This window comes from Lissotriton helveticus, chromosome 2_1 (genome assembly GCF_964261635.1).
Source record: "Lissotriton helveticus chromosome 2_1, aLisHel1.1, whole genome shotgun sequence".
Classification (NCBI taxonomy): domain Eukaryota; kingdom Metazoa; phylum Chordata; class Amphibia; order Caudata; family Salamandridae; genus Lissotriton; species Lissotriton helveticus.
Window position 1 is genome coordinate 1,119,040,086 of NC_136059.1, and position 16,252 is coordinate 1,119,056,337.

Below are 16,252 nucleotides of genomic sequence, written 5' to 3' on the forward strand. Positions count from 1 at the left end.
AGCTCTTTAGAAATATATGTTAATAGGAGAAACATGGGGCGTAGTTACGGGTTTATTTCTTTAACCGTTCACCAAGTCTGTTCGAAAAGACCCACGTCTCCCAGTCTGTGGATTCATCAAGTTTTAAATCTGTAAGTGTGAAGTGGTGGCACTCTTCTTGTGAAGCTTTTCATCCGGGCGTTATTATTGATAAGCGCCCAAAGCTGTATCAATGGGGGCGACGAACGAGCAAGCACAGAAACGCCAAACATTGTTATGTAAAAAGCCAAGACTGACAGAAGAGGTCATACATCATGGCACGCTTGCTTGTCCCTCTCTTTCCCCTCTCCTCGCCCTTCTCTCTCTCGCCCTGTGCATGTAACACATTAACTGGTTATTCTCAATGTATTTCTAAGCGACCTGCATTGTGGCAGCTACTAACTGGGAAAGAATGGATGAAAAGCAATCAGCCCCAACATTGCAAAATATCGATAAGTGGGAAAAGAAGAGGAGGAACTAAGTATTACTTTTTATAGGGTCGCGGTACTTTTAAAAATCGTACTGAAATGGTCTGCCGTGACTTCTACGTGCCCTCCAGCCACCTCCTACACAGCTGTTACCCTCTAGCGGTGCAGACGCACACCTTGCCAGCTTACTGACTGCTCCTCCACCCGCCCCTCCTGCGCCCTCCCCCAGCCCCACCTTCCCCGCGGGTGGGTTGGTATCTCCTCGTCAGCCTCGCTGAGCCCTGCGCGTGCAGAGGGAGTCCCTCCCGCATGAATATGGAATAGGCTGCACGAGGACAGTGGGAAGTGCAGCCCCGCCTACCCCCACACTACACCCGGGGACGAGACCGGAGTGGGACATGGAAGCGGACCCAGGGCACTGGCAGCATGACAATTCCCAGCTTCATCGTGGCTCTGGTGCTGGGGGCCATCCCTGGAGGGGGCTGCTTTGACAAAGCAGCTGGTGCCCCTGCCCACCAGCGACCCTCTAACCAGCGCCTCCCCTCACGCCACCAGCCCCTGCATCCCCATCCTCACCGTCCTCTGCCACCATCCACCCCATACACCGGTTGCACAAAAGGCAAGGGCCAGGGCAACTCTGTGGGTGACTTTGTCAACGTGACTGACTTTGGGGCGCAGTGCCTGAACTGGTTGGATGTGCCAACTTTCTTGGAGAGGACCCCGGGCAAGGGTCTTGGCGACCATAACTTCTGCCGGAACCCTGATGGGAGAAGCAAGCCATGGTGCTTCTACAGGAATAACCGAGGCAGGGTGGACTGGGGCTACTGTGACTGCAAACAGGGTGAGTACCACAAGGCATGATGCATGATGGGCAAGAGTCCAGGTACCTTGGACGCTTCCAGTGGGAGTACTTGCCTAGATGCAATGTGTGGTGATAGACGAGCGATGCCATGAAGTATGGCCCACATACGCTTCATATAACACTTAGGTTATGGGTGCCTATTATATCTAGATGTGCCAACCCAGTGCCTACTACCCTCCTCGAATGTTTGTGGAAAATTACCTGAGCTATCTGAAGATGATGTTGGTGAAGATGGATATAGTTCTGTTAAACTAATTGCATTCTCATGTAGACTTTAGGCTGCAAGCGTGTCTCTAACTGACACAATATGTGAAGTGCACAACTCTGGTATCTGGATTGATTTAAGAAGCCTAGTTGATCTGAAGTTTAATGTCATAAAGATGATGCCATATCTTGGACACGGTTACTGAGCCCTAATGTCAAATTATTCAATTGGAGACCAGGCACTACCGAATTAAAATAAGACCATCATTAACACTTATTGTGTATGAGTGATAGCCACTACAAGATCCCTGGTGAACTGGTGCGAGTGATATGCAGCACTTACATTTCACAACAAATCACTCTACACACCAACCCCAGTGTCGATGTTCGAGTTTCGCAAATTCAGGATTAACACTGTAAATTAGCTGTGAGCAGCATACTGGAAAGGGTATAGTTTGGGGCAGCAGAACCTGTCCATGCCTGTTGGAGGGTATGTTGCTAGAGTACTGTTTTCCCTCTTGCAGAGTGCACATGTGTGCACTATCAGGTAGCAATCACTCAGTGACACTAATCCCATGTTGTGTGTCAAAACTGGTTCACTTGAAGGTGATCACAAACCATTAGAGGCAGATATGCGACGCAGCAGCTGACGATCCCTTCAAATCCATTGCTGCCCAGCCTGCATCCTCCCTGGCCAGGCCTATGGTTCAAGCAGCTGGAACTACTACTTTTTAGCCTTCAGCTACCGCTCAGGGTTCGACTGCCCAAGATTACCATGAGATTTTAGTTCACAACATTTAAACACTGATTTCACTATTTGGGGACTAATATTTTTACACAATATTCTAGGACTGGAGTTAAAATTGTAAATTAGACTCTTGTACTGAGGTAAAGAACTCAGGGCAGCAGCCTACCACCATGTAGGGGAATAATATTTTTAGCCCTGGGATTTAAATTGCCAACCCAGTGTGTTCTGGGGTTTGTGGGCTTGAGGTGCTTCTATATAATCAGTAAAACTGACATACCTGCCAATGACTTTTAAGAGAAAAGATCAGGAAAAGAAACCTTGTGTTTTGACGAATTGGAACTGGGTGGCAACCCTAATCGGTTCATAAAGAACAAAAGCATCATAAAGAAATATATACCTTTTTAATGTAAAAAATGTGTTTGTCTTTCGCGCTCAATCACTCAACATTCTGTACTTATTCCTAAATGAACCTGTCTAAATTGACTTGCTAGGTAGTTCAAATACTATTTGCCATGCGCAGACACTCTTCTCAAGTTGTTCCCTTTCTGCTATGAAGTCAGTTCTCTCTGAGCAGCACAGCTCTGTGTCAACACAAAGTACAATGTTTTAAAACATTTTTTAAACATCTTGCGAAGATTATACCATTATTGGGCTGACACACAGCTAAGTAGGAGTGAAAGAGATCTCCTGGTGCAGGGCAGAGCCGTAAATTTACATTTTACGCCGCGGATGAATGGAAGTGCGGGGCTGTCCTTATCTGCCCATTGTTTCTGCAGCACCTGCAACCACTTCACACAGCGGGCAATTGTTATTTATTCGGTCCCAAGCGTAGATACTCTTTTTTGCTTTCACGGAGCAACACAGACCAAAGAGATAAAAAACACTTTTTATTGTGAAATAACCAATTCGGAAATTCCCGTTTTGCACTACGTAAGAGCCACCAATATGAAATGTTTGCTCCATTCCTTACAGTGGCAGATTAACACCTACCGACAAGAGCGCATCCTACATCGTCTATTACCATTGATTAAATCGATCCATACATCTCCGGTTCAGCGAGGACACGTGTGACCACATAGTAAATTATTTAAAGTGCATGGTTTGACAATGTTATTTAGCTGAATAGTTTGGTAGTCAATATTAGCAAAACGTTCTCCCTAAAAGCCTAAAATGATGTTTGTCGCTGTGTCAGTCGAATTGAAAAAGTGATCTTTGTTGGTAGTCAAAAGGTACCAGATGACTTCATGCCACCCACGAGGTGGTCCTCCAGTGCGGCTTTTATTGCTTAACTACTTAATGCAATCTGGGATTTGTGGTCCTGGTTCACATAAATTGATGCCGTTGAATCAACTCGACTGAAAACAATGATCTGTAAAACAAATGCCCTGCACTGGGGAATTTTGCCCTTGATGGCGGGGATCATATAGGAATCTTAAGTTAGCCAGGCCTACAGACTTGAAACTATTAACCGTATGCTCCAAGCATACATGACTAAATGCTAAGAGATTTTATATTTGAAAAACACTGCCACAATTGTTTCCTTTCGCATGCTAAAGAGAGTTGATTTAGTTTGCTGTGTACACTGTGGAGATGGCTTCATTCATTCATTTGCTCATTCTACATAGTGTTCAGGTATATAGGGTAAAGACTGGTACATGAGCTGTTTTCAAATGCCCTGTCAACAACGAAATAAATTATAGACATTTTGGAGTGATGACATAGTGTTTGAAGCTCCATTACTAACCCAGGTTAATCACAAACTCCAGTCCACGGCCATTTAGCACTGCAACTACTCTACTATACATTGAGGCAGCCTTGGGAGACAGTGCAGGCCATTCTTAACCCCCACCCTTTAAATACAAAGCTATATGGACATCATCCTATTCTAAGATAGTTTCCGAGCACTTCTTTTGTTATTTCCTCATTGATTTCACCTTCTTTGAGGCACTCAGTCTATCAGCCACGTCTACTGTGATCAGAATCAGCTTTTGGCCATTTTGTTCAGCACCAATATCAGTTGATCTGCATGATCTCTGGGAGGGGGAAAGACTATGATCATATCATTAAAAATATCCGATCGCATGCTAGAGTAATATGGCGCATGTTAGATTGTGTTTACCAATGAGAAGGATACAACTCCATTCACGGGAGTCCAACAGGAAGTTTTGATTGTGGAACTGTGCCACATCATTCAAAGTATGTTAGAGCATCAATTCGTTTTCAACAAGTCTTTCAATTTAGATCTTGCTATAGGTAAAAGCAAGAGTTCCACATTACTTCAAACCACTGTGACATGCTGCCAAATTTGGAACATGTTTTGCCTCTACTTTTAACCCTACTTTGCATATGAAAAATTAGGCACATTTCTGCCTGCTTCTTTCTTTATAGTCGAAGCAGCGTAAAAGTTGTCTCGATTCTGGACTGGAGTATCCCCTCTAACAGAGCAACTACATGTGTCTGCACAAGTAAAAGGAGAACCGAAACCACCCAGTCGAATAAAGAACATTGAGGATTTAAGTATTTAAATGAAAAAGTGAAAGAGAGTGAATTTTGCGCTCCGGCTCAATCATAAGCAACATCATTAATGTATAAGGAAGTGCTTCTTAACTTTGTGTCGGTGCACACCTTGGAGTCAGCAACGTCAACTACAGGGATCTACGACTATTTAGAAAATTAATATGAACACATCTTGATTTGTAGGAGCCGCCCAAGTACAGCAACCAGAATCTAGTATGGACTATTGGTGCTTCAATTAAAGCATTGATATATACCAACAAAAAGAGAGCAGGCATTAGGAGCAAAAAAGGAAAAAGTGATATGGTAGAGTCGAACATAGCACTTTGTCTTTTAGAAATAAGAGCAAGTTTTGAAAATATCTAACATTTCCATAAAACTTTTAATTTTAATATTTTTTTGTTGCAAATTAAATAAAATATTAAATAATTTGTGAATTTGTTTGATGTGTATGAATTGTTGTGTATTGTTTTGTGGTTCAAATCATAGAACTTGCTAAGGCTAGGGTGACCGCCTTCCAGTAGTGACTCTTTAGGGTTTCACATAAGTCAAAACGTTAAGAACCGCTTTTCTAAGATATTGAGTGACAACAGTACAGGCCCATGCTAGAGGCGGAGTACACTTGTACAGTTACCAGATGCCTCTGTTTCATCAGTTTCTAGTCATAGTTTTTCTTTAAGAAACCAAAGAATTTTGATAGGTCTAGTCTTGTTCGCTTCAATGGATGATATGGACTAATGGACCTGATATAAATTAAATAACCCAATTTTTTTATTACCTATACTCCGGTGCTTTGGAGATATATATATAATAACTCCACTTATGGAGAAACACTGCGACGCACAGAAGACATATTGCTGCTATGCTGTCCTGTGCCACCTGTGATACCTCAAGGTTGTCTTACTGTTTTACTTAACAAAGCTTTACATTCTGGGATTTGTAGTTTCACATTTCTCATTGCCATGCCATGCATCTTACTTGCTGTACATTTAAATAGAGCACACAAATATCAAAATTGAAACCAAGCTCTATAAATAGTGCAAACTAAAATGTTTGCATTGACTAATATAGCATAGAAAATGAATGTATTTCAGCATGCTTTCTGTGGTATCTATGGTTATAGCAGACTGTATGTTACAAGGAACATCATATTTCCACACCTAAGCAGCCACAAACCAACCTAATGCATTCTGGGAGTTGTAATCTGGTGTCATTATAATCAATCCAATTTCACTAAAGTACTAGAATACAATACTCTGTAAAACATAAACTTAGAAGTCGAAACATGATCGTCCCAGTGACAGAGAGTCAACCCCTCGCCTTATTAGGGGGTGCAGTCATTATGACTCTTATGGTTGCCCCCCACCCACCAAAACTGAGCGATCACATTAACATTTGCTGAGTGCTTTCAGTGCAATCATACACAACCTATTTATTATAGTGTCTAGAAGCTAAATCAAGTGTTCTCTTAAAAAAGATTGTCTTGAGATCAGCAGAGTACTTCACGACACAAGGACCCGAAGCTCCAGCACCGAAGCGTTCCTTTGCATCTCATTGTTTTCAAGTGTCGTAGTTCAGTTGGGTCTACTGATATGAATCGAGACTACAACTCCCAGAATGCATTAGGATGTTAAACGAAATCCCAAGAACGGTGTGCTGTGTCCTTGGTGACATGGAGTCATATGGTGATCCTTATTTAGACACTCAGTTTCAACGCTCCTTCAACATTGCTCTAGCTGGCGTAAACACCCTGCTTCTGCACTTCCGCTGCCGGCATCTACACTTTGAGCTATGAGACAGGTGCTGGGAAGCAAGTCTCAGCAGAACCAGACGTGTTCCACCCCCGCAGCATGAACTCACTATCACCTGATCTGTACCAGAGGCGACCAGCAGCATTGTGAGCACAAGGGATGGCGCAGAAGGCTTACAAACTAAGGCCCAGATTCGCATGTAACCTACAATAACGAATGCAAAAAAGTATGATTCAGGAATTTCCAAATAGCGTTATTTTTAGGCTATTCAGACATTCCCAAACGTTTTTCACATCAAATTTGAACGTTTTAATCAAAAGGTTAATGGTAAGTGTCTGTATTTATTGTGAAAGGGCCTTTACCAACGACATGTTTTAAGGGGGTTGTGATGGGGGAGTGTATGAGTGGAAAAACATTTTGTATCCATTTTTCTTTTTTTAAAGTTTTTTATTGTCGACTTAGGGCATCATAAATTTGTATACATTTTTAAAAACAAAAAGTTACCTTGCACTTTAACCCTAACCAAAACGCAGGGGGATCTCCGCCAGCAGAAACTATGCCACCAAGTGGCCCCAATTTATCATTCTATGCATTATACCTTCCAGTGTGTCTACTCTTGACTCCCCAGTGTGTCTCCAACATCTGCCTAATGTGTCTCTCATAACCCCTAACGAGCCTCTCTTACTCCCCCAAACTTCGTTCATGCAAAACCTCCCACTGACTCCCTCGGTGTTTCTTTCCTCTCACCAGTGTCCCCCCAATGTTTCTTCACCTTTCTCCAAGGTATTTAACATCTCCCCGATTAATAGTTTATCTTTTCAGTGTTTTGATTTTGTTTTCACTTTCCATCAATGTACATTTTATCTTCTCGGCAAAATATGTTTCTTTTTTCTCTAATGAGTCTCATATGTTCTTGGATATTTACCTCTCCTTCCCCACTGTCTCCTGATACTCAGATCTATTGAATCCTACAATATTTGGATCTCTTTCTCAAATACCTCTCAACTACAGTGCCTCCCACCAGTCTCTAATGTGCAGCTGTCCTCTCAAAGTGTACCTTCTTGTCACATCTGTACCAACGTTTATCCACCTCCGTCTCAAACATCGTTTGTGTCCTAATTCCATCAGTTATGCAACGTGATGCTATCGAATCGACGATGTATGCAGAACATCTCACCTCACCGAACATCCCTATGGATAACCACTTAATAACCTTCAGTAATCCTTGCATAAAAGGGGAGGTTCTAGTCGTCAAATATGACCCTCACAGTTATTCAGAGTCATAAACAGGAGGACATTCTCAGCATCTTCACTCATCGCCCCTATATAAATATAGGGTTGCCCAGTACATCTCAAAAAGAACACGAGCTTATATATAAATAGACGTTTTCCCATGGGATAAAAATTTGGAGAATGGCTCATGTTTTTGATTAAAAGTAAAAACATCCAGACTCGCAGGGGTGCGATACATCCAAAAAGAGGGGCTTGCTACAGATAAAAAGGTGTTTTCAGTCAATAACCTTGCTAAAGTAGATAAATGCATAGTTACATACTTTACATTATATGTCAGAACAATGCTTCACTGTTAATAAAGATCAATAATTTCAGTAGACAGGAAAAGTAGTGTGCCTGAAAACGTAGGTAGGGCTTCATCGTACAATGGGCCTGATTATGATGCCGGTGGGACCGCCACCTCACCGACATTCAGCATAGCGGGCTGACTGCCGCATTATGATGCGGTCGGTCGGAGGGACCAACCAACGCTTCCAACAGGCTCATGGAGCCCGCCGGGACATCGGTCGGATCATAAATTCCTACAATGAAGGCGGTGCCTGCGCAGGCAGCGCCGTAGGAATTAAGATGTCTCTTTCCAACAGAATTTCCAGGGTGGTCAAACAGCCATGGAAAGGCAGTTGCAAAGGGACTTTGGGGAGCCCTAGCAGAGCCCCCACCCGCTGTGGACCTCCTCTAAAAGGCACAAACATCCATGCATTGTGTGCCAGGCATCACATGGCACCTGCTACACAGTGCATGGATGTTCAAAAAATGCTCATTGCGGCTTGTGCAGCAGCACAAGCCCTTTTCTTGGGTTGCTGCTTTTAAGCCGCAAAAGGCGGCCGTATCATAATTGGTCTGTTGGGGCCGCCGACTCCATGTCGGGACGGTCCGACCGCCATCGTAATGAGGTCCAAAGTGAGGTTGATGTAAGGAAGGCACTGAACTTGGACTTCATTAAGAACAAAACTTGGCGTTTATTGTTTAAGTTTCCGTTGTTAGTGTGCTATAATGATTTTATGAAGTTGCAAATGTGATGTGGACATGATGTCTTTTCTTCATGTTTCCGAAAGAAACCCCAATTAAAAACCTGATTTTAGCATTATAGCACTTATTGTGTGCAAGCTGTGATCTTGTGGGACTGATAAAAATATTTGAGAAAATTATTTGTACACAATGAGATATACATTGAAATTGCTGCCATCTTGTTTTGTTAGAGAGGCCATAATAGCAATGTTGTCTTTAGCTTTGATAGACAAATGTCACATAGATACTTTTGTCTAATTGGATTTTCTATGTTTATCTTTACATTTTAATTATAATGTTTAATATGTAATGGGTAGAATATGTGCACTCTGATTAACCTGCTTTTAAGTTAATCTGAGTCCCAGTTTTTACTCTCTCTAGATTTGTTTCTAATTTGTTTCTTAAAATAACTGATGTGCTGTGTGCTAAATACTACATTTTAAACTTATTACAATTAATTATTTCTTCACATCAAAACTGTATGGCTTGTACGTTTATTGTCAGTTAATGCTTTTGATTTGACATTCTACATATTTCTGTAAAGATGAACCCAGGGACTAGTGGTATCAATGGTAGTGAGGCGCAGGTGAGGGAGCAGCAACAACGGACAGTGAGAGGAGGAACCAACATGAGGAAGCTGTGGGGGATAATGGTGGGAGCAGCAACAATGGGTTGGGGGAAGCAACACAAGGCCGGTGCTGGGGAGGGTGATGGAGCAGCAATAACAGACAGTGGAAAGAGGGGGTATGGAGAAAGCAAAATTAGGGAGTTGCAAGGAAGGAAGGAGGGATAACCATACGGGGACCAGCAACAGGGAAAGGGGATGGATGGGAGGAGTAAGGAGTGTCATTCATAAAGGGGAGTGGAAGGTGGGAAAAAGAAATAGAATCAATTGTAGCACAATCAGCAGACAGGCATTAATTAAGTTGAATCAGTCTGTATTTGGTCCATGTTCCACAGAAAGGAAAGGAAGTGATGCTTGGCATGCGCTAGCCAATTAGGAGTCAGCAAAGAAGAGTGACAATGAAGCCCCAGTGAAGGCACAGTGGTGTTGAAATGGTGATCTAGCTTGGACTTTGAAAAGTAGGAAACTGGTAATCTCTTTACTAAACATATGGGTCTAATGATGATCATGTCCTCAAATGAGGGTCACCAGAGAGCCACACCCCTCTAGCACATGTTTCGTGTCTCCTTATCCTTATGAAGAGGCAGTGGCATGGGTCAGCTGCTCTTCGACTTTCCGAGGAATCTCTCATCCTCTCCTCTTTGAAGAAGCGGTTAAACCCACTTACTGGGTCTCAGCGGTGGGGGAACCGCCCAAGTCTTCCATACCTTCCATACTTAGTAAAAGGAGACACAGGACCCTTCGTCTGCAGGAGGAACCCAGATTTATTCAATAGCCCGGGCTATGGAACAGAGTCCCAAGCTAGTCGAAGACAAGACAGAGGAGGCTGCTGCTTCACTCTGCAGCTTACAAGCCTTTTATACTTTTTCATCCCATTCTCTTGGCTGTTAGTTCATTGTTTATTCAGGGCAGTGTTTGCAGTTGATAACCAGATCCAGAAGATGTTTGTAGATGGTGACCTGGTCAAGGCTTGGTACACAAATCATTGTTCACTCGGCTTTGATCAAGGCTCAGTCTTTCAGGTCATTGTTCAATTGCCCTGATCAAAGCCTGGTCTTTCAAGTCATTGTTTAGTCACCCTGATCAAGGGCCAGCAGTCAGACCATTGTCCAGATAACCTGATCACGGTGTCAAGGATGTTTACCAGGCTGGGAGCAGGAGATGGAAAATAAACCATTTACTCAGGGTGTGAGTGTCTTGTGGCTTTCAGTTGAACTGCAAAGAACAGGGGGGTTGGGTGTGCGACAGTTCCTGGGCAGAAATGCAGGCTGCAAGATGGTTTTTGTCGTGTCAGTTAGAATTTCCTCAGGCATCAGCAGAAATGACCAGGTGGGTCGTGTGGAAGTGTTTGACACAAGATGGCAATGAAAAAGCAATGGAGCCCCGGTACAAATGATGCCGATCAGAAGAACTCTTTTCCTCATCCTCAAGAGCATGGCTAAAATTTAGCTATAAAACATGTCAAAGAACACCACTTTCTTTACAAGTGCTGCCCTATTACTGCAGACCAGGCTCTGCTTTGAGGCTAGTTTTACCTCTTTTCAGCAACTGAATGAATGAAATAATTTTGTGTCTTAGTGCTAAGCAGATCAAGGCTGAAAAAGGTGCAGCAGGCTGGGGGGGGTGGACTTGGGTGATTCAGCTAATTAAAATGGAGACAGCCAGGTCTTTAGCTGCTTTCTGAATACCTGCAGTGTCGGTTGTAAACGGTGAGCAGGGGGAAGGGAGTTCCATAACTTTCCCCCCTGATAGGCCAGCGTTCGGCAACCCCAATTTACTCTTTTAGTTCTTAGGACCACAACCATAAACACAGAACTAGATCTAAGATTTCTGCTAGGCGTGTACCGTGAGAACTGGTCTTGGAAATAAGACAGGCCTGTCTTGTGAAGACCTTTGTGCATAAGGCACAGCGCCTTATAAGAGATCCTCTTCTCCACTGGCAACTAGTGAAGAACATGCAATAGATGAGAAACTGGTTTAAACTTGGAAATTTTCAGAAGTGTTCTTGCTACAGCGGTCTATTGAGACTGCAATTTTTTAACGGGCATTTGGAGGGGTGTCAAGGTAAAGAGCATTACAGTAATCCATTTTGGGTGCGATGAGGGACATCATTACAGTCTTCTGTAAGTCAAACAGAATGTACGGGAGGATTTTTGGGAGAGCTCACAACATGAAAAAGCTCCCTGAAGTTACTGCATTCATTTGACAGAGAAACGCAATTTTGTGTAAAAGATGACTCATATGAGAGGTGTCTGGCCTTGCAGCAGGAAGCAGAGACCCTAAACTTAGCTGGTTCTACGAAATGTTATTTAAAGGAATAAACAGAGTTGCAAGTTTAATGTGACGATTTCCACTTTTTTTCCTCTTTATGGACCTTGTTCACCCCAAAATACTGACTCAATCCTACATTTGTATAAATAATAACCTCAAAGACTTGATGTTTGTTTATCCATGGAGGCCAACCCTAAACAGAAGAGGATGATAAGCCACTTAAAGCAAGAGCTAAGTTCGAGTCAAATGCCTGGCTCAACTCGTGGTCCTCATGGAATCTCGAGCCCATACCAGGCTGAACTTTCACATGGGGCGATGTGACCTAGTGGCTACAGCTGCCGACCTGTGTCATCAGGAACTGGGTTGATTCCCAGCATCGGTTTGGCATCCTGTAAATGCCAGTAAATCTTGCTGTTCTGAAAACAAATAGTGAATTGTACTCTGTGTCTGTTATAAAGTGCTATCATGTCCTTGTGCAAGGTTCGCTCTATGTAAAACTGGCCAAAATAAAATGTGGATTCTGCATGTCACCCACGCTGTATTCTCATCCTCTAAGAATTAATGACACAGTATTAACCTTTGATTTCAGAAAGTCATACACATCTAGTGGCTGAATTGCACAGGGTGAAACAGAAAAATTTGGGATCAATCCCAGCTTCTCTTCTTTACCAAATTATGTGATCCAAAGCAAATATTTTATTTTACGCAGCCTCTTGTTTCTTCATTATCATATATGAGGGCAATTTCAAATAGGCAAGTTCAGGATTGCTCTGTACAAAAACTTCTGTTTTATGTTTAATTTAATAGCCTATACTAGAGCTCCATCTATAATAAGAATCTAGGCAACATAAGTTATACATAACAACTAGCTTGCCTTTGTTCAGTAATAGCATTAGCTTCAGGGCATTGGCAGGAATGTTTCTTAGTTAATGTTTTACTTTTAAAACACCAAATTTTAATAAATGCTAATAAATAATCTGATGTACTAAAGAGAATAGCTTTGCCTGTTATAGAAATTTACTTTCCTAAATCATGAAGACCTCTATCTTATGTGATGCTTGTTGCTTTCCAAATCTTTTCAGGGATCGGCTCGTCCATGGGCTCTAGAGCCAAGCCAGACTCTTTGCTTGACTCTGCTTTCCCTGATACTTTATTGGCTCGCCTACCTTTACAAAGCAGGCATGAATCCTTGGACAAAACGTGGACACTGATTTAACAAATTGAATGAGGTAGTGGAAGTAATATCACACACCCTTAGACCTCTCCGACACCACCTACCCCAGACAAGGGCATTAAAGTTCATATGTCACAGACACAGTGTTTCCTGTGTTCCAGACCTGGGCTTTTCACTTAGAACTCACTGCTGTCAGTTGTGGCAGTCTAATGGAAGTAAACCAAGATCACACCCTCAAGAGTGCAATCAGGTTGTCATAATATAAAGAGAGAGTACAGGTAACAATGTGTCTGTAAAGACATAAGGTTAAGTGTCCACCCACCCTCTAGCAGCATCAAAAGGACTGACCTCTCACCTGACTTTTAACCCTGTAAAAGCCTAATATAAGCTGCTGAGGGGAATGGGAAGGGGAAGAGGTACTAATCACAGAATGTAAAAAGAGGTCTTAGAAGCCTGGCCCTCCATCCTGACCAGTCCTTAATTTATGCCAGTGGTTGAAGGTGGAGATGGCGACTTATTTTTCATCATCAGACTTTGACCCAGAACATTAGAGAGACTGGTAGAACTGCAGGAAAACAGGAGGAAGGGAAAGATATGAAATCAGCGTCAAGGGAGAAAGCAGGGTGAAAAAGAACATTAGAGGGTGAGATAAATAGACACAAAGTGGAGGGTGGTGCAAGAAACAGGCATTATGTGGATTTAAGACTAGGCAGCGTTGGTATTGGGTAGCCGGCAGCGTCGGATTGGTAACGCGGGCATTCGGGCAATGCCCGAGGGGCCGGTGTCCGAGGGCTGCTGTGGGCTGTTTTTTTGGAGCAGTCTGGGGGGCTATTTGAGCGCTGTCTCTGTTCTTCTGATACAGCCAGCGGACCAGTGGGTGTCCGAGTGGCCTTTCTAGAGGCAGATGGGCGCTCGTTACCTTCGTTTAGCACCAGGCAGAGGTGTCACTCCCTTTGTCTCTCGGGCCGGCCCATTAATGTGTGCACATGCTGAGCGGGGGCAGGGGGCTTGAGTAGAAGTGGCCTCACTTGTTTCACCAGTGTAAACTAACGCATGCATTATTTTTACCGTCCCCCCCCCTCCTAAAGTTTTTTTATAAGATTAAACCAACGCAGTGATATGAGTGTTTATGCAAACGTGGGCCGATTTTTTTGTGTGTGTGCCCGGGCCGATTTTCATTCCCAATCCAATCCTGGTAGCCGGGCATTTGGTGGTACAGGCGGTGGGCTCCTCAGACACATTTGCCTCCCTATCTTTATGCTGTTTACCCAAGAGAACTGGGGGTTTATCAGGGGTAACACAGAGATTAGCAATGATGCAATAGGCCCTGGTGCAAGCAAGGAAAATGGCCCCCTTGACTGCTGTTCGGGTAGTAAATACCGCAATTATCAGTAGGCCCCTCGGGGCACTGGATCCTGGTGCTTCACCTGCAGCTACACAACTGCAGAGGACAAGCAAGGAGTGGTAGCTCTATCCCTGTTCAAGCTTAAGGAAAATAATGACGTGCTGCAAGGTGAACCCATTACAAATTACACATGTTGAGTAATTACCTGTCCAGAAAAGCGAGTCTCTTTTGAAGAAGCATTCGGCGTTACCTCACTCTCTTTCCGAGTCGCATATGTCACCCGCGCGCTCCGGTGCACTCAGCGCTAATCACTCCCGCGCGCAGCTGTGTCATGACATCATAGGCCCCGCCCCTCCCTCGTGCATTAGCAGGACCAGGGATTTAAGCGGTCTCCGTCTGCCCGAGCTCGCGCGCACTGGTCTGCGTGACTCGCGGCGGAGAGGGCCCAGGTGCGGGGCCTGCTTCAGGTCTAGGGTTAATTATCGAACCCGCCCCCAGAATAGGAGGAGAGGATAGTAAATTGTTGAGATTTTAGTGGTATTCTATTTATATGACGACAACGCTGAGTAGAGTCTGTGTGGAATGGTGAGGCGAAGGTCAGAGTTGAATGAGGAGCTGTAGGATGAGAAGGCGTGGAGGGTGGAGAGTCTGTGGGAGACTGGGTGAGATGGAGCCTGTGAGGAAAAGCGAGACAAAGTGATTAAGAAGAGAGGGGGTAGAGGGCCTCGGGGAGAAACAACTCGAGAAGGAGACGAACAGTACACATAACGGGATGAATGGAAGGGCGGGTCAGGTGAAAAGGGCTAGGAGGGACCGATGAATGAAGGCCAGGGAGAGCATGAGAGGCGGGACAGAGCCTGTGATGGACAAGAGACTGGAGATGGCGCCTGGGATGCAGACAGAGCTGGAGTGACAGGGAGAGACGGGGAGGAGGTAATGTGATGAATGGAAGGTCATGGTGGGGTGGGAGGGAACTCATGGGTGGAGGCACAGGGTCAGGATGAGGGAAGGGACAGAGAGGAGGACCAGAGGTGAGGTGGAGCCGGAAGGACAGGAGAGACAGACTGACAAGAGGGGCTATGATGAAGCAGAGACTGACTGACAGCCATTTGATGAAAAGACTAACGGTGAGTACCCCATGATGAATGAATGAAGCAGTTGAAAAGTGGTTGAGCCTTTAAGTGATGAGGAAACAGGGCGAGAGGTACAGAGCCTGTGATGAATGGAAAGAGGAGGGCAGGGGTGAAGAGCAGCAGTTTAAGTGCATAAAAAGGATTGGAACTGTGATCCCGAGGGCAAGTGGGCAGGGTTATAGACGAGGCTTTAAAGAGCAAAGTATACAGTTTACGGCAACTATTTTGCTGAACGATCACCGTCAGGCAAATGCACACACAATGTAACACACAGAGCTTAAAGGAAAAATACATAAAAGTTAAAGTAATGGGTGGGAAATGCACTTGTTTACTCTGTGAAAACTATCCTGATTGGCACAGTATGGAAAAAGTAATCTTTTGTTATAGTGCTGCCAGGTCCCAGCTTAGACCTAAAGCAATGTTACTATGTTAGTCATTATTGTAAAACTGTATAACATACAATATAAGGTGGAAAACCGAACTTGTTTGGAGCACACATCAATGTTGTATAGACAGTGTATTACATGTGGTTCAAACGTTCCTGAGTTTATTTACAAAACATTAAAATGTACAGTAGACCACAGAAATAAGTGTGCAAATCCCATATATTATAATACAGCCTAATGTACAATACATTTAATCAATAGCAAAAATAATATGTATTCCTATTTGTAAACACATTATCTTAAATATAATGATCTTTCAAGGTCTACATATTCACACCAAAAGCCAAAAATATGCAGACAAACCAGAAACTTCTCTGTTTCATTGAGTCATCCTAAAATTCAAACTACATCCGTCAAGAATGCTAGATACACATATTTCTATGGTCTACTGTACATTTTAAAGTTTTGTGAATAAAACACCGTCTATATAAC

At 43.6% G+C, this 16,252-nt stretch overlaps 1 protein-coding gene across 2 annotated transcripts in view; it reads left to right on the forward strand.

Annotated features, from left to right (window-relative positions):
• The first annotated feature begins 767 nt into the window (after nucleotides 1-767).
• The window catches only part of PRSS12 (serine protease 12), a 641,810-nt gene continuing 626,325 nt past the window's right edge, over nucleotides 768-16,252 (forward strand). For both annotated transcript variants that reach the window (XM_078675945.1, XM_078675946.1), the window contains exon 1: nucleotides 768-1,287. In XM_078675945.1, the coding sequence (XP_078532071.1) occupies nucleotides 873-1,287 (415 nt within the window). In that variant the 5' untranslated portion in view covers nucleotides 768-872. The remainder of the gene's footprint in view (nucleotides 1,288-16,252) is intronic.